A 17,046-nucleotide genomic window follows, 5' to 3' on the forward strand; every position below is an offset into this window, starting at 1 on the left:
CTAATAGGTTATTCACAACCCTACCAAGTGCGGATCCACTGGAAGGGGCGGGGGGAAGGTGCAAAGGGGGCTGAAGCCCCCCCTTCAGCAGAAAAAACGATGCTTTTTTATATTGTTTTCCGTCGTGTTGACGGAAGAAACTCAATTAGCCCCCCCTAAACTCAATTAGCCCCCCCTAAATTTTTGGCTGGATCCGCCCTTGCCTACGACCTCAGTATTTGACCAAAGGAACCATTTGTTCCAAGCCTGACTTGATTCCCAGGAATGAATCAAAGCCTTCATACAAGATTAAATCCAGCGCATGCACAAGTTTCTGTGTATTGATCAAGGAGTAGTGACCTCGTGGTGAGGGGTTTAGGATTTTCTAAGGGACCCAAACAGAGAAAAGGGGGTCAAAGAAATGAATAAGCCCTGGCTATAGACCTTCTCGACTCTTGCGTCATTAAAAAGAGAAAGGATATTATAGGGAATGACAGGTGGTCTGAAATAGAAAAACATTACGTCCAAGCCGAGAGTTCTATTCCTTTTTGAAATATTTGACTTTTTATTATATTAAACATTTTTTTGCAAAGAATATAAAATATTTCTCATGGGTTACATGGCATAGCACCGATTCTCCGGCACCGGTTCAAACACCACATGATTTGATCACAAGTCTTTTTATGTAAAGTTCATGCAATTGTCCAGCTTCTGTTAAAGAAGTACGGTCTTTATCAGGACAGCGCCCACCATAAATAATTCATATATTCTACGCGTTTAAATCTAGCATATATAGAGGCTTGCGTCATCACGTGATTGCAGCCATGACAGGAGGCACGAACAATTGAATCTGGTTTAATCTAATTTACATTAGGAAGAATTCAGTTTCCCTGGGGAGAACGACTCTATTCTTATGCTTCCTGTCATGGTTGCCATCACTTGATGAAGCAAAGACTCTCTAGCCCTTTCCCGAATAGACTTTCTCGGCTCGGGCGTAATGTTTTCTCATTTCAGACCACGTGTCATTCCCTAAAGTATCATTTATTTGCTTAACGCTTGCGCTCGGTTGAATATTGATGAATATTGAAATAACTGAAACAAAGAATCTTATCCTCAAAGGAATGACGCGTGGTCTGAAATGGGAAAACATTACGCCCGAACCGAGTACTATTCACTTGAGTGACCACGAGCCAATGGTTGAAAGTCGAGGTACATTTACTGTATTTTATTATGTTAAACATTCATCATAATTAGTCAATTTTGTTAAATGTATTAATATTGCTTATGTATTTTCCCCTTCTCATTATCGAAAATGTAAAATTGTAGATTGTTTGAAAGTAAAAATCTTTTTTGAAAGTTAAAGCTTGACTGTTTCGAGGTCACTCGAGCGATTTCAGGAAAAGGTTATTGATTTATTAAGTATCTTTGTACAGCTGTCAGTAAAGTCTCTACTTTTTCCCCTAATAAATTCTCCTCAAGAGCAAACGTGTACGAGTAATATCAGGGTGAAGAATCTATGGAGCACTTTTTCTTGTTGGGTATTAACTTTTTTGCCCTAACATTAGTCCCTTCAAGGCGAAGTGTTACTTTAGAGCAAAGTATTTTGACGTTAAAGATCTTGGTTCTCGTTTAAACTCTTGGTGAGTCACACGGTATGGCCATCGTTTTCATGATGCAATTGGTTATATCGCACCTTGAAGTTCTGCCTTTGAGTCGAGGGTACCAACACGATCTTGTTGTTCCATGCTTTGGGATCCAGTAAATTCACCGACGTCATTCTTCCATGTTGGAATGCAGTGACGTCATTCCTCCATGTTGGAATGCAGTGACGTCATTCATCCATGTTGGAATGCAGTGACGTCATAGCTCCAGTGTGGATTGCAGTCAGCTATCAAAAAATTACTCGTAACTTCTTCATCACTTTAGTGTTAACATCACTACGTCATCGTCACCATGCCGGTGTATCAATGTGTCACTATATGAAGCTGAAATGCTTCCATATGAATGTATTACACCATGTTATATTGCGTCGTCGCCTTTATGTTGAACAAGAAGAACCTCGCACTTCTTTATCACTTTAGTGTTAACATCACTACGTCATCGTCACCATACCGCTGTATCAAATGTGTAACTATAAAGCTGAAATGCTTCCATATCAATATATTACGTCATCTCATATTACGTCATCGCCTTTATGTCGAACAAGAAGAACCTCGCAAAATATTTTTTTGCGAGGTTCTTTTTGTTAGGCAAAGAATATAACCCATTAAAGCTGCCTTGATGTTCTGTCGGGAACGACCACTGGTCAATTATATCTAGGCACTGCTGATTCATTCGGTGACGTTTTTCTTCTGCTGAATGTACAATTATAGCGCATTCATGTGTCTTTTCCATCTCTTGCAAGTGTGGTCAAAACTATGTGTAAACCACTGTTCTTGAAGTCTATTGTAGCGATCTTGGCTTAAGAACAAGGGTTTTCCCCGTCTGGAAGGAGAAAGATAAAATACGATAAATTGCGATCTTGGAAAAAAATTACAATTTCAGTCTGTCTGATGTGTGATTAGATCGGTCATTCAGTCGGTCGTTCGGTCGCTGGGTCATTTAGTCGGCCATTTGGTCGGTAGGTCAGTCGGTCGGTTAGTAGATCAGTCGGTCGGTCAGTCAGTCGGTCGGTCAGTCAGTCGGTCAGTCAGTCGGTAGGTCAGTCGGTTTGTCAGTCCTTCGGTCGGTTATTCGGTTGGTCGGTCAGTCAGTCGGTAGGTCAGTCGGTTGGTCAGTCCTTCGGTCGTTCATTCGGTTGGTCGGTCAGTCAGTCGGTAGGTCAGTCGGTCGTTCAGTCAGTCGGTAGGTCATTCGGTTGGTCGGTCAGTCAGTCGTTAGGTCAGTCAGTTGGTCAGTCAGTCGGAAGGTCAGTCGGTTGGTCAGTCATTCGGTCGGTCATTCGGTTGGTCGGTCAGTCAGGTGATCATGCACTTAGTCAGGAGGTATTCAGTACTGAATTTCATTAGCAACTTACAAATAACCAATGTTAACCTGGAAATCTCCCCCCATACCTTAAGTCACGGTCCTCTTCCCCAAAGCCGTCCAGGTAGACAGATCCCCACATACAAACACGATCAGCCCGTATAATGATAACTACAGATGATAATACGATAAGGAATACTCCAGTACCTGCACCACATTCCGCTGAATGCTGCAAAAAATATTAAATCGATAAGCTGTGATAGAGATTCTATAGACTATGTCATAATATAAAATGCCGTTTACCTTGACACACTCGTGTTTTCGTCCCTCATCTGTGCTGACACAACACATGCCTTGTAGGCAAACAAACCTACCGCAGACCAAACACACCGCGGGGTCGTCTGGTTTGGTGTCACATGTGGTGCACTTTAGTTTACGATAATGTTGTATTACTCTGAAAACGAGACAACAATTCAACAATTCTTGTTTTCTGCATAAATAAAAACACTATAGCGACATAGTATGTCAAAATAGCAGATATTACGGATTTATATTATTTTTCCTAACACTTCTACCGTGTTCTGCGAATCCCCGCGTGCTTTATAACTGCACACAGCACGCGCGGGCGTTTTTTATTTCGTCACTGTACTTGGGACAGGTGGCAGTTTATACTTACAAATCATATCGTTCGGGAAGTTGGATCATTTTTGGAGATTGCCACTGATGTGTGATGGGAAGAAGATCCTGGCTCTGTTAAAAGATATGCAGTTGAAATCAATCATCAAGGAAGGGAAGGAAGGAGGGAGGAAAAGATGGAAGGGAGAGATCGATGTAGGCAAGAGGTGATGAAGGAAGGAGAGTGAGGTAGGTAATGAAAGCACTTGGATGTGCACAACTTACTAACTCTGCAGGCTCATGTCAAACGTCGAACTTCACATGAGCCGAACCTACTGAAGAAGACCGCCTTGTTATCCATTGTTTCAATTAAGTTCGGCTCATGTGAAGTTCGACGTTTGACCTGCGCCTCAGAGGCAGTGAATTGATATGAAATTTGTGCATTTTCGATCATATTCTGAGATGTTAATTCAAAATAATTAATATTTAAAAAAATAATAAGTATTTGATGTCTCGCTTTTAAAGTTGCGGAAGTCGCAGAACCATAACAAAGCACGTTGATAACTTACCTTTACAAATGCATCATAACGTCTTGTCACGGAAGACAGAGAATCGCACCATTTACGTATAATACTTAGTGGTTTGGCATGTGGCCATTTCAACCAATCAGCACACGAGAAGCCATCCCGCGAGGAAGGAGATTCAGTGCATAGTTGAAGAGAAGCTGCATAAGCCTGGAACTCTTGGTCGCTGGTCTGTGAAAACAAAATAGATATATATCAGACAGAGTTATTAGAGACTTTTAGCACGACGTTCTTGCTAGGTACCGCAAACCTCAAACGCCGAATATTTCGCAGCATCAAAGAGACTTTCACGAGGAAATTCCTAAACGACTTTGCTATGCGATGCCGAACTCTCTTTAAAGCGAAAGTCAGGCTCGAGAACTCCTCAAAAATTTCTGTAAAGAAATATTTCCAATAAAAAGGGTTACCTCCACCTTTGGCATCACGGTGTCATAGCAAAGCGAGGATATCAAGTTAGCGATCTTTAGATAAGGCAAGCAAAAGTCCCTGATGGACTGTTCTACCATGTGAGGTGACCATACTGATTGTGAGATCTAGGAAAGGAAACAAATTCATTAAAAATGATTATATAATGAATGAAGAAATGTGGATGGATGGACGGACGGTTGGTTTGATGTATTACTAAAAGGAAGAAGGGAGGAAAGGAGGAAGCAATGAATAAATGATGGATGGAATAATGGATATATGGATGAATGGGATGGATATATGGATGGATAGACGGACGGACGGAGGGACGGACGGACGGAGGGACGGACGGACGGAGGGACGGACGGACGGACGGATGGATATATGGATGGATGGAAATGAAAGTCTGACAAGTCTCACCCCAAGCATCAGATTATCTTCTTTGAATAGTTTACTTGACGAGAGTGTCTGGGTCACAAATCCAAGCAGCATGTCGATGGTCAGCGATTTTTGCGTATTTTTCTAAAGAAAAAAGTCAGAAATAATAGTTTTATTTTCCCAGTAAAAAGGATATTAGCCGTCACGTGTCAAGAAGTTCGGACATTGTTCTCGGATTTCATACAAATTCACTGACTTTAAAAAGAAAATTCAAATCGATTTTTTAAGTTAGCTCCATAAAAAGCGGCAACAAAAGCTTCAATCCAGTTAGAAAATTAATACTTTGCTCGTATTTAGAAAGCTAGCTAAACAAACCAAGTAAATAAATCGTTTAAATGTCAGTACACTGGTAAGGAAATCCGAGAGCAATGTCCGAACTTCTTGGTGACCGTAACACAATGCAACACCATTTTTACTGCGTGATGGCTAGCGTCGAAAAGGTCAATTGACGATAGCAAAACAATAATTCTATTGCTTTCTTTTGTCTATATTACTATTGAGTATACACCGAATCGAAATATGGCGGCCAATTTGAATTACTATTCTGCAACTAGCGCCTAACTAGCGAGTGATTAGCGACCGACTAGCGACTGACTAGCGACTGACTAGCGAGTGACTAGCGAGTGATTAGCCTCTCATACATGTGAAAACGCTTGTGTTAACGCGTGAACACGAGGAAAGTTTGTCGCTAGTAAGCCCAGAACAATATTCATTCAAATTGGTCGTCATATTTCGGTTCGCTGTATTGACTAAGATTTTATCTAATGGGTTAAATGAAGTCACTCTAGGTCTAACGATATGCCAATCAAGCCAATGATGATCCATTCAAAAAGTCAGTTAAGTCTTCTTTTTCGAAAAACTGATATTTATAGCCGGAATCGTTTACATTACTGGTAGGTTGACACTAAGAGCTAAAAATCTTCTGGTTTTGGAGTCCCCTTTCCCCCCTAGTGCACTCGGGACTCGTGAAAGTCCAGACTCCAGAGACAAAAATAAACTTGATTGAACATAACTTTTTTTGGTCACTTACTTGGACTAACGCCTTCTTGCCAGTTTCTTGCCACGAGAGTCGTTCATCTCCGACAAACTTGCAGCAAGAATGAACCAGTCCCTAAAAATAAAACGATAAACGAAACCAACAGCTGCTAATGCGTTCCTCCCCTCTCCTCTCCTACTGCAGCCATGTAGAAAATTCTCCTTTTGAAAATGAAACCTTTTTCTTTAAAAACTATTGCTGTCCCACACTATGCCTCTCGTAAAACAAAGATATCAAAGGTGTCATCAAAATAAGAACCTAAATATCAAATTGATAAATGCATGTATTTAACACTCCCTTACTTGAGTGAAGACGAGGTTGTAGATTAGTTGAACCAGACACTGAAAATCACCTGAAAAGAAGAATATACTTATCTTGAGGAAATACCCTTCCGCGCCCCGCCAATTTATGGTTGACTTTTACGATTAAAACTCGTGCCCTTTGTGGACATTTTGCATATGTTTTCTGGATAAATGAAAATTCTCGGCTCGCAGCTTAGCACTCGAGCGCTTTATGCAGGGTGAGCCTTTACGCGCGCATAATACAAAAGGTTATTCGGGTGGAAATAAACATGGCTGGTTGCCGCATGATAAAGGACCAGCGCTTGAAGCGTTAACGGTTGCGCCATGTCCACAACTGACCGACAGTACATTCTGGCTGAGAATTTAAATGTTGAATAGTTCGCTTACGTAATGAAAGAGCTGAGGTCCATGATAACATCATCTGGATCAGTAAAGAAGGAGCATCTCGAAGAAGCAAGGGCACCGCTGGAGGTTTGCTGTGTGGAAAATCATCATCATTCAATCACCACCATTCAGTCACCAGCATAGCTATCAGCAGCACCACTATCATCATCACTAACCATCATCATCTTCACCAGCATCATCATCATGAACCTCATCATTATCATCACCATCATCATCATCATTATCACCCTCACCATCATCATCGTCTTTGTCAGCATACTCATCCTCATTGACTATTATCATTATCAGCATCATCACCATCGTTGCTATCACCATTACCATCATCATCACCATCAATAAACATCATCACCATCATCATCATCACTAACCATCATCATCATCATCATTAATATCACCATCAATATCAACATCACCTGCCTTGGCTACGACGCCTATACTTGACGATAATGTCAGTCACCATCACCATCATCATCATCATCACTAACCATCATCATCATTATCATCATTATCACAAATCATCATCATCCTCATCATTAATATCACCATAAACATCAAAATCACCTGCCCTGACTACGATGCCTAGACTTGACGATAATGTCAGTCACTATCACCATCATCATCACCATCACTAACCATCATCATCATTATCATCATTATCACAAATCATCATCATCCTCATCATTAGTATCACCATTAACATCAACATCACCTGCCCTGGCTACGATGCCTAGACTTGACGATAATGTCAGTCACTATCACCATCATCATCACCATCACTAACCATCATCATCATTATCACAAATCATCATCATCCTCATCATTAGTATCACCATTAACATTAACATCACCTGCCCTGGCTACGATGCCTATAATGACAATAATGTCTGTCTCAATTAAACACTCACTTATTGGCTGACTTTGAATGTTCTTGAGGAATGTCAATATCTGATAATTCTGACCAGACGGGAATTAAAGGTTCCACAAGGGTCTGGCAGTGGAAGTGAAAGGCGCGCATCAGCGACCCTAGAATAAAGGATACAACATTGTTTATTAGAGAAGATTTCATATGAAACCGCATAGCACACACTATTGCCACGGTCACGGCAGTGTAACGGTCATGGAATTTCACTGAACAGTCATAGTCACGGCACGTCACGTCACGTCACGGCACGTCACGTCACGGCACATCACGACGCAAGTCACGGTCACAGAAACTTCCTGCACACTCATGGTCATGGCGCGTCACGTCACGACACTGTCACGTTTTCTTGTCAAGGCACGCGCTCATGGTCATGAAGTCACTGCATTGTGACCATCACGTGCAATTCATAGACAGCAAGATCCAAGAGCCAATCATTAGGTTGGACTTTTTATCTAAAGAACGCAGAGACAATTTACTTCATTCTAGTAAAGACTTACCGAAACAAGACTTCCGACTCGTGGAGAGTTTTCTTGCTTCTCTGTTGACTTGCTCGAGTTCGAGATTTGTTCTGTCGCACAAATAAAGTGTTAAAAAAGACTCATAGATATTATATTATGCGAAACCCAAAGGAACAAGTGAACAAAGCAAACGGCCAATTGAATGTCACGAATGTATAAACAAAACAAAAAATAAAATAGAATAAAATAAAAACGATTGCACAAACATAAAATGCCTGACAATAGACCTCCTTAGTTTGGGCGTAATGTTTTCCCATGTCATTCTCTCGAGAATTTGATTCTTTGTATGAGTTGTATCCATATTCATGTGTCTTCTCATGCGCAACCGTTAAAAAAAGAAATGATACTCTAGGAAATGACACGTGGTCTTGAGAATAAGATTCTTTGTTTGAGTTGTATCCAAATTCATGTGTCTTTTCATGCGCAACCGTTAAAAAAAGAAATGATACTCTAGGGAATGACACGTGGCTTGAAATGGGAAAACATTACGCTCAAGCCAAAAAGGTCTATTGATGATCATTAGAAATAAACACGCACCTTATAGTCCTATACAGTAACTCAAACGGTCTTTCTGATTTAGGAATTTCTCCATTGGTGCCGAGCATAGAAGCTATTTCAACCACCGTCTTGATTGATGCCCCAAGAACACTGAAGTTGAGTGCACTTGCTGTCAGCTTCGTAAAGGACTACAACGGCGACATAAAAACAAATAAATATCGATCATTAACTGTTACAGTAGGATTCAAAGAATTTTATTCAGTAAGATGGGGGTAATATAGGCAACCAAATCGGGCAATTCTAAAAGACTGAAGCAACAAAAGAAGCAAATGATATCATATCAGTGCTCGGGAATCAAAAGAATTTTATTTAGAAAAATGGGGAAAGAAAAACAGAGGAAAGAAAATCGGCAACTCTTCGCATCACGTTGTTGCGTTGTAAGAGAGCAGTTGTGTCTCATACTACCACAGCACGCGCAAAAAACTTTCTTTGTGCCACGCAGCACAACTTCTGGCTACAGTTTGCAACAAAGAAACTTTGTTGCGCGTGAGGTGGAAGCATAATTCGCTCTGTTACTTGCCCCGGCAACCAAGTTGCGTAACATTTTATCACAACTTTTCAAATTCTTATCTCATTTTACATTCTAATAATCGTTCCCGCAGCCCGCGATCCATATTGTTTCAAGACCTTAAAAAGTCTATGTAGGCACCCTTAACCACTGGCAACAATAGAAAAGAACTGAAGGGTAAATCTCCCTAAAGTATGCAACCAAAACAAATTCACAATGACTTACATTTTGAAAATACTTTCTTAATGTTTCTCGCTGAAGATGAAGGCAATCAATGTGACCCATGTGCTTCTAAAGGAAAGAAATAGAATATGAATAAATAAGAAAAATAAGTAAGGAAGACTAGATAGAGAGAAACATATACAAAGGTATTAGCTTTGCCGAGGTTGAGTAAATGCCTGGGTCGAGTGTAATTTGCAGTGCATTGTGGGACTGGAATTGTCCCCTAAAACAGTCACACAATGCCAACTCGACCCAGTTTTTTCATCAACCTCGGAATGGCTAACTTAGCCTTATGAAACTCTTATCAAGAAAGAATCACATTTCGCTCAAGGCCAAAGGGTCTATTCACCTGGTTGCCTTGTGAAGGCATTATTAGAAGTGGAATTTCAGGTAGAACACAGTTGCTTAGCTGCCGACATAATGGACAAGTGAAATCTCCATTCCTTGGGCTAAATGACTGCGTGTGGTGTAGTTGGGCGGCCTCTTCCTCCTAGAACAACAAAGACCGTGATTTTAAAATGGACTTGGTCTTACTCGAAGATATTTTTTATATAAAAAAAAAATTAAATTAGCAAAAACGTAACGATGAATGATATAAGTTTCTTGAACGTGCCGGAAGAACTACATCTCTAACCCTAAATACTTTCTAGATCCTAGTTTAGAACATTAAATAATTGAAGAAAACAAACGAATTTGGAATTGCAGGTTAATTTTCAAATTAGAAAACTTTTCTTAAATTTCAAAACGTATAAAGGCAGTGATAAATCATACTTATAGAATAACTGCTTTAATTAAATCTCGCGTTCTGATGGGTTGGAAGCGCGTGCTTTATGAGAGCACACAGCACGCGTGCGCACTCAGTTTCGTCATTCATGTAATTTGTATTTTCAAAAGAAATAAAAAAACTTGTTTGCTGTGCTGTGTGGAGTTTTTTTATTTTTTAAGTCGGGCTAGGGGATATATGGAACTGGAATACCCATTTGTCTCATGCAGTCTTAGGTATCAGGTAGCTAAGCTAATTTTCACTAAAAACAACTCAATCAAGGGTGGCGCTCGCTTCTCACATGTGGGATGTCGGGTTCGATTCCTGGACTGAGCATCACATGTGAGTAAAGACTGTCAGGTCTCTCCCTTGATTCAAGGGTTTTTCCCAAGGTTCTCCGGTTTTCCTCCCTCCGCATAACCTAACAAGCTAAATTCTGATTTGATCTGTGTGTTGGCCGTACCCTGACTTAGATCATCCCAGAGGTTGTTTCAGGGTTCTATCTGTGTGTTGCCCGTGCCCTGACTTAGATCAGCCCAGAGGTAGTTGTTTAGGGTTCTATCTGTGTGTTACCCGTGCCCTGACTTTGATCAGCCCAGAGGTTGTTTCAGGGTTCTATCTGTGAGTTAGCAATGCCCTGACTTTAATCAGTCCAGAAGTTGTTTCAGTGTTTGATCTGTGAGTTAGCCGTGCCCTGACTTAGATCATCCCAGAGGTTGTTTCAGGGTTTGATCTGTGAGTTAGCTGTGCCCTGACTTAGATCAGCCCAGAGGTTGTTTCATGGTATCGACAAAAATTGAACGCTTTTCGGGAAATTTCTGGGCACAGCTGGAAATCCAGATCCTCAGTCACGTGGTCCATGATGAACTAAACCTGAACATGGACAAACTCAACTCATTTAAACGCGCCATGTTAAGTTACTACGTAACGTCACTGGACAGTTACAACTGTTACGACCCGCAGTAATTGGCTTAACGCTGTTGCGGTCACGTTGTCATATATATCACAGTTTTTTCAGTCATTATATTTCCAAATTAATATATAGCGAAACTAATAAATAAATTACTGCGATTTTCGATATTCTGCAGTAGTTACGAGCTGCATGCTTACATTTGGTTTTTGGCTGCCGTCAATCAAAAATAATCAGTCGGTATCTTCTATGTTCTTGACTGGCGGCAGAAAAAATACCGATTTCACAACAAGCCGTTGAAATGTCTGATTTGGCAGAATATGCCGAAAACCGCAGTAAACAGATAACTAAAAGTACCTGAAGTGATTTGAGATACGATTGTTGGCAATCAACATGTAGGTAGTGCCCACAGGTTTGTGCGTGAATCCCGCCTTCACATCCTGCTGACAAGGCATCGATGCTTTCATCCTGAAACGAGTTGATCAATGGAGTAAAATGCAAGCCTTAAATCCTTAAATAATGACTTTTTTGTAATACGTTTTTGCTGTAAACTATGCTTTACGATGGGGTATATTCAAGAATAATCTTCTCTTACAGATGGTTATTGTATTGCTTGATGAATTTGTCCCGTAATTCCAAATGGCAGACATATGTGACGATAAATCAAATTGCTAATCGCAAATCATAAATTACTAAAATTGAATGTTATTGATTGATTATAGGTCAAGAGAGCATTCTCTTTGTATTCAAGCAGTGAGCGCCAAAAACTATTTTCTTGAAGAAAAGCTGTTGTACAAGGTTAAAATCTTGTTATTCAGAAAGTTTAACTTGTTTGGAAGTGGAGATGACCGATGAAAGTGGAATCAAAGTGTTAACTCAACCAAAAATGTTATTCGAAAATGAGGTTTAGGCCTTCATTTGCTTATTTCCCATATATTTTCTATAAAAAGCCTGACAAAGCAAAATTCTAACACAAATGCAGCAAAACATCTTTGTACATTTGAAAATACCGCTTCAAACAGGCATTTTATCATAGTACATCAGTTTCTAACTGTTTAAAAAAGGCTTTGAGTGTTAACCCAAAACGAAAATTGGGATCAAAATTCATACAAAAGTCTAGTTTTTGGAGCTTTTTGCCATTATTGCATGTTATTGTAAAAAATTTCCTCTGAATACACATTAAAGATACCTTGGGAAACAGCTTTATTAGGGCATTGAATCTCGTCTTTACGAAACCACCGTAATTCGTTGCTTGAAAAGGCTCACTGGACGCAGAAGTATTCTGTTTTCTCAACGATCGATGCTTGAGAACTAAGTAGAACACGAAAGCAAAGGAAATATCCATTAGAATAACCACACAAATGCTTGCAATTTTTTAGTTTAGTTTAGTCTATTCCATTTTCTAGACAGGGTTGTCCCATTCAGCTAATGCTGGTTTAAAGGGAGTCCTGTTAAATTAATCGCTAGCAGTAAAAGTCAATTTTCAAATGTTACAAATGTGTTAAAAACGCCTTGCGGTTTGCAAATGACTTTGCAAAATCTACTAGGAAACATTTGCAAGTAAGGTATTCAAGGATCTGACCAATTTTTATTATTAAGTTGTTTGCTAGTGGACAAAAAGGTTACGTTTGAGCCCTGGAGGGAAATGAATGATAAGGAAAAGAGAGAAAGAGATTGAAAAGAAAAGCCGCAGTATGAGAGATGAATGCTCTTGTAAACGAGCTTCCTTCATGAGGATAGAAAGAGAAAAAGAAAGGAGAGGAATGGAAAGTAAGAAAACGAGCGATTGGGAATAACATTGGAAGGAAAAGGGATGGAAGAAAGGGAATGGAATGGAAGACATCTTATGGGAGATAAGCGCTCCTAATGCCCTTTATTCCACTATAGCGTACCTGCACTGGGCTGAAGCAGTGTAACGAGTCCCACTGGTCGCTCTTCTGTCGAAGGAGATGCTTCACCACAGATCACACACTCGTATGTCTTGTCATTGTTAGTTTCAGATGTATCGGGAGGCGCATCGACATCCATGCTAACGTCATCTAGGGCGTCTAAGATTTAAAGACATTCGTGCATTTGTTAATACCGTAAAACAAACAAGTAAACCTAACAACCAAGCCGAGGGCACACTGACGGACACTTCAGACGGGCAGATGGAAGGATAAATGGACGCGCGCACGGGAAGGAGAAAGGTGGGATGGATGGATTGCTTGACGGACGGATGGACGTGAAAAGACAGACAGACGGATAGGTGAAGGTTGAAGTTAAGATGTGAGTGATGGGTGCGTGAAGGAGGAAAGGGCGGACAGATCTATGCACTCACCCATAAATGGTAGAATGAATAGATCACGTTATATAACAGGCGTATTTCTTCTTACTCACCAGGATCCCTCTTCAATGCTTGCTCCATGAATGACTTTTGCTTGGAAGCGAACTCGGCCAAGAGTTTTTGTTGTCGCTCCCGTGCTTGCTTTCGTCTAACGAGAAAGTGAAATACATTTAAGTATTCAAAGCTGGTACACAAAAATTGGGCTATCAAATCAGACAAAAGAAAAACCGCCATCTACACTTTGTAATTACATCTGCAAATGGTTAGACCTTCAAGTCTTCTCGGATAGCTTAAAACCGTAGGCCCTATCTGTCTTAACTATATAGCCCTCTATAGACCATATGAAAAAGGGCGTGTCCCTTGAGATACCTTGCTGAATTCATCAGTTATAGAAGACAACAATGCTTTCATTAGAAAGAGTACATCGAAATTAGTGAAATTCCAAAATTTCAAAGTAGTACATTATATGATAAAAAGCTACCGCTGTTTGACATTAGAAAGGTTTGTATGGAAACGACAACCAAGGGCCTACCAGCTTCGCTATCATGTTTTTGTTACATTTCAAATGCTTATAACTCTTCAGGGATTTAATACATAATAATTATCTGAAATTACTAATTTAAACATGATCTTTCTTGTAATGAAAATCTATCTTTGAAACAATTAATTGCTCATGGTGCTAGTTCTATCTTACACTCCTTTTTCATATGGTCTATAAGGCGGAAGTAAAAGATCAACTGAAGACGCTCGTACTGAAGAAGGCCCACAGTAATTGACAAAGGCAGTGGTTGCCCAATTTCTCCGAGCGGGGGGCTCATGCATAAAGCGCTTGAAGCTGCGCACTTTACTCCCTCAGATTATCAGTGCTCCTTATTACGGTTATTTAAAGCTAAAGCTACACAGGACAGAGAGAAGTTGAAACAGACGTGCAGATCATGAGGATTGAGCTGTGGACGTCTAGCTCTGAAGACCGTGCTAACCAACTGAGCAACGCCTGCTCCTAGCAGTAGTGTCCCTGCCCTCGCGAGAAAAGTTAATGAAATAAAAATAATTCCTACCTGAGAGCCGTCCTGGCTGCTTCGTCTAAGTCATCACCAGCACTCTTTTCTTCTTCAACGTCTTTACTAACAGCAGAGGTTAGAGAAGCAACAACAGCAGCATTTCCTGGAGTGCTTGTTCGTGCCTGCTCGATGAGCTTGTTGATATAGTATGAACCATCACCGACACTCGAAGAACTATGGATAAAGACCATGACTTCATTTAGAATGAACTTCGAAACTTTCCAATACTCCATTTTACAGTCCCAAGCCGAAGCTAGAGTTGCCGCGCATGATAAATTTTAGTTTTGCTATGCGCGGAAACTCCAGCCTCGACATGAACTGTGAAATGGAATATTGTGCACTCAGGCCCCGTCCACACGTATCCGGAAATGTTTGTATCCGGGATTTTTTTGTTTTGTTTTTTGCGGTTACGAAAATGTTCGCGTCCACACGCAGCGTATTCGAATCGTTTTCGAATCGTTTTCACTGTCCACATGTATCCGGAAATTTCTTGATCCGCCCTGATGCACGCCAGTGCCTAGTCCCTTTGACGGATAGTTTTTCTTATTGAGCATGCGCAAAATCGTATCAGCGTATTCGAAAATTTGCGGGTACGACCGTCCACACGTATACGTATTCGGAGCGTATTCACAAATTTCCACTCTGGAGACCGTTTTCGAAAATTTCCGGATACGGATAAAAATATTTCCGGACACGTGTGGACGCAACCCGTATCGGCAAAAAAAAAAAATTGCGGATACAAAAATTTCCGGATACGTGTGGACGGGGCCTCAGTGTTGATTTCAAGACCACTGCTTCATTCAATGGGATAATAATCATGTGAAATAGGAGTGCAAATGGCCAATTTACTCGCTATCGGGTAAAATGATTCTATTACCCCTGTCATACAAAAGATGCGTCTTCATGGCAGTCATCACATAATAATCCTCTTTTTATTAGACAATATTCAGTCCTTTCCACAGAAAGTAAAAAATTGTAACAAAATTGTAACAAACCTGGATGAAGAACTTGCGAAAGACGTTTTAATCTTCCATAATATACTCAATATACTCTCATTCAAGGCCTTGGGCTGGACTTCCTCTTTTGATCCTGCCGACTCTTCATGAACTGGCCGTTCGGTTGAAGAGGACTGGGAACTATTATCAGGGAGGACCGGAAGTGTGTCTTCCATGTTGAGGTGCATATTAATGGCTAGTTCCAGGTTCCCTCCACACGTGATCAGAAGAGATCGAGCAACACCTGCAAGGATAGAAACGACGTGCAAGTACTTAGTAATTACAAGACGTTTTTGGGATGACATTTGTTCAAAACAGGTGAGATGACTTCCAATATCGCAAGGAATTATGGGTTAATTCTTTTGTCATATAACAGACCTTTTTACCTTTGAGTATAATGTTTTCCCATTTAAGACCACAGTGTCATTCCCTAGAGTATCCTTTCTTTGTTTAACGGTTGCGAATAAAGAATATCATTTTCAAAACAATAGTTGAAAGTAAAAGAATAGTACTAAAGGGAATGACAGGTGGTCTGAAATGGGAAAATATTATACCCAAAATAAAAGGAATAACACACAAGGGAATAACTCGTGGTCTGAAATGAATAAAGCATCACACCAAAAGTTGAAGAAAAATACTCAAGAAGTGTCACCAAGACGTAACAAGGGGTAAGGGAATATGGCTTTCCTATCAAGGTCAACTCAGCATTGTTTTTTTTTTTTGCCATTTTAAAACCTACTTTCTGGGGCTTCAGTGATGGCCATAAATTCCTGTACAAGAGTGCGAAATGCTGGAGTGTCGTCCAGAAATTGGCTTAAAGGTCGGCTACTGGAAGAGGTACCAGGAACTTGACTTGGGACACTGGTGGAGCCTGGAAATAATCGCGTAAAGTAAAAATTCAAAGGAAACCTTCCAGAGAGCAAGACTCGGTTATAACTCAATAATAACTTGGAGAAATCAAAGGAAAAAAACTAGAGGCAAAAAGAGAATAGGACAGCTTTCGTATGAGTGGAAAACAATTTGGTAAAGTGGTGGCCGTAGTGTACGGTACCTCGCCTTTCCGTAACCGTAACTAAACGTTGTGATTGGATGAATTACTGGAAGACAAAGGGAAGCCATTTTAGTGTTACAGCATGTCGTAACGTGTGCGTGCTCTAAATACGTAAAGTACGGCAAGTTTCCCACTCGTACCGAAAACCTCTATATATGAAAACACGCTTTATTCACAAGAGGCGCCCTTAGAAATCAACCCAACGATCAGCAGATCTCACAGTTGCGAAATAAGAACGTTTTATGTCTATGCCACTCATCTTGCTACCCTACCTTCAGATGCTGTTTCTGCACGAGTCGTATCCATTGGTTCTGGAGGTAAGATTACACCAACTGAATGACGTATGTTGTCTACCATGGAAACGAACTTGAAATCGAGGTCAAGGATGTCACGTGGCCATCCCAATGGGGGCGAACGAACCTGAAAGTAAACACAAGGAACGTAAATAAACCGCTGTTTCTTTATTCTAGTTATCGTGATTAGC

General features: G+C 40.5%; 1 protein-coding gene across 2 annotated transcripts in view; it reads right to left on the reverse strand.

Annotated features, from left to right (window-relative positions):
- Nucleotides 1–515: 515 nt before the first annotated feature.
- LOC116295944 (E3 ubiquitin-protein ligase ubr3) overlaps nucleotides 516–17,046 on the reverse strand; it is a 49,176-nt gene continuing 32,645 nt past the window's right edge. For both annotated transcript variants that reach the window (XM_089027278.1, XM_089027277.1), the window contains 23 exons: nucleotides 16,835–16,982; nucleotides 16,251–16,382; nucleotides 15,512–15,755; nucleotides 14,514–14,690; nucleotides 13,509–13,603; nucleotides 13,022–13,177; nucleotides 12,319–12,440; nucleotides 11,487–11,597; nucleotides 9,806–9,946; nucleotides 9,460–9,525; nucleotides 8,706–8,854; nucleotides 8,148–8,218; nucleotides 7,634–7,751; nucleotides 6,711–6,799; nucleotides 6,324–6,373; nucleotides 6,016–6,096; nucleotides 4,968–5,069; nucleotides 4,550–4,675; nucleotides 4,128–4,313; nucleotides 3,620–3,693; nucleotides 3,247–3,397; nucleotides 3,033–3,172; nucleotides 516–2,463 (listed from right to left, as the gene is read on the reverse strand). In XM_089027278.1, the coding sequence (XP_088883404.1) occupies nucleotides 2,346–2,463; nucleotides 3,033–3,172; nucleotides 3,247–3,397; nucleotides 3,620–3,693; nucleotides 4,128–4,313; nucleotides 4,550–4,675; nucleotides 4,968–5,069; nucleotides 6,016–6,096; nucleotides 6,324–6,373; nucleotides 6,711–6,799; nucleotides 7,634–7,751; nucleotides 8,148–8,218; nucleotides 8,706–8,854; nucleotides 9,460–9,525; nucleotides 9,806–9,946; nucleotides 11,487–11,597; nucleotides 12,319–12,440; nucleotides 13,022–13,177; nucleotides 13,509–13,603; nucleotides 14,514–14,690; nucleotides 15,512–15,755; nucleotides 16,251–16,382; nucleotides 16,835–16,982 (2,847 nt within the window). In that variant the 3' untranslated portion in view covers nucleotides 516–2,345. The remainder of the gene's footprint in view (nucleotides 2,464–3,032; nucleotides 3,173–3,246; nucleotides 3,398–3,619; nucleotides 3,694–4,127; nucleotides 4,314–4,549; nucleotides 4,676–4,967; nucleotides 5,070–6,015; nucleotides 6,097–6,323; nucleotides 6,374–6,710; nucleotides 6,800–7,633; nucleotides 7,752–8,147; nucleotides 8,219–8,705; nucleotides 8,855–9,459; nucleotides 9,526–9,805; nucleotides 9,947–11,486; nucleotides 11,598–12,318; nucleotides 12,441–13,021; nucleotides 13,178–13,508; nucleotides 13,604–14,513; nucleotides 14,691–15,511; nucleotides 15,756–16,250; nucleotides 16,383–16,834; nucleotides 16,983–17,046) is intronic.

The sequence above is a fragment of the Actinia tenebrosa genome, unplaced genomic scaffold (genome assembly GCF_029948245.1).
Source record: "Actinia tenebrosa isolate PJP-AT-01 unplaced genomic scaffold, QUT_ActTen_1.0 PGA_scaffold11__36_contigs__length_13525064, whole genome shotgun sequence".
Classification (NCBI taxonomy): domain Eukaryota; kingdom Metazoa; phylum Cnidaria; class Anthozoa; order Actiniaria; family Actiniidae; genus Actinia; species Actinia tenebrosa.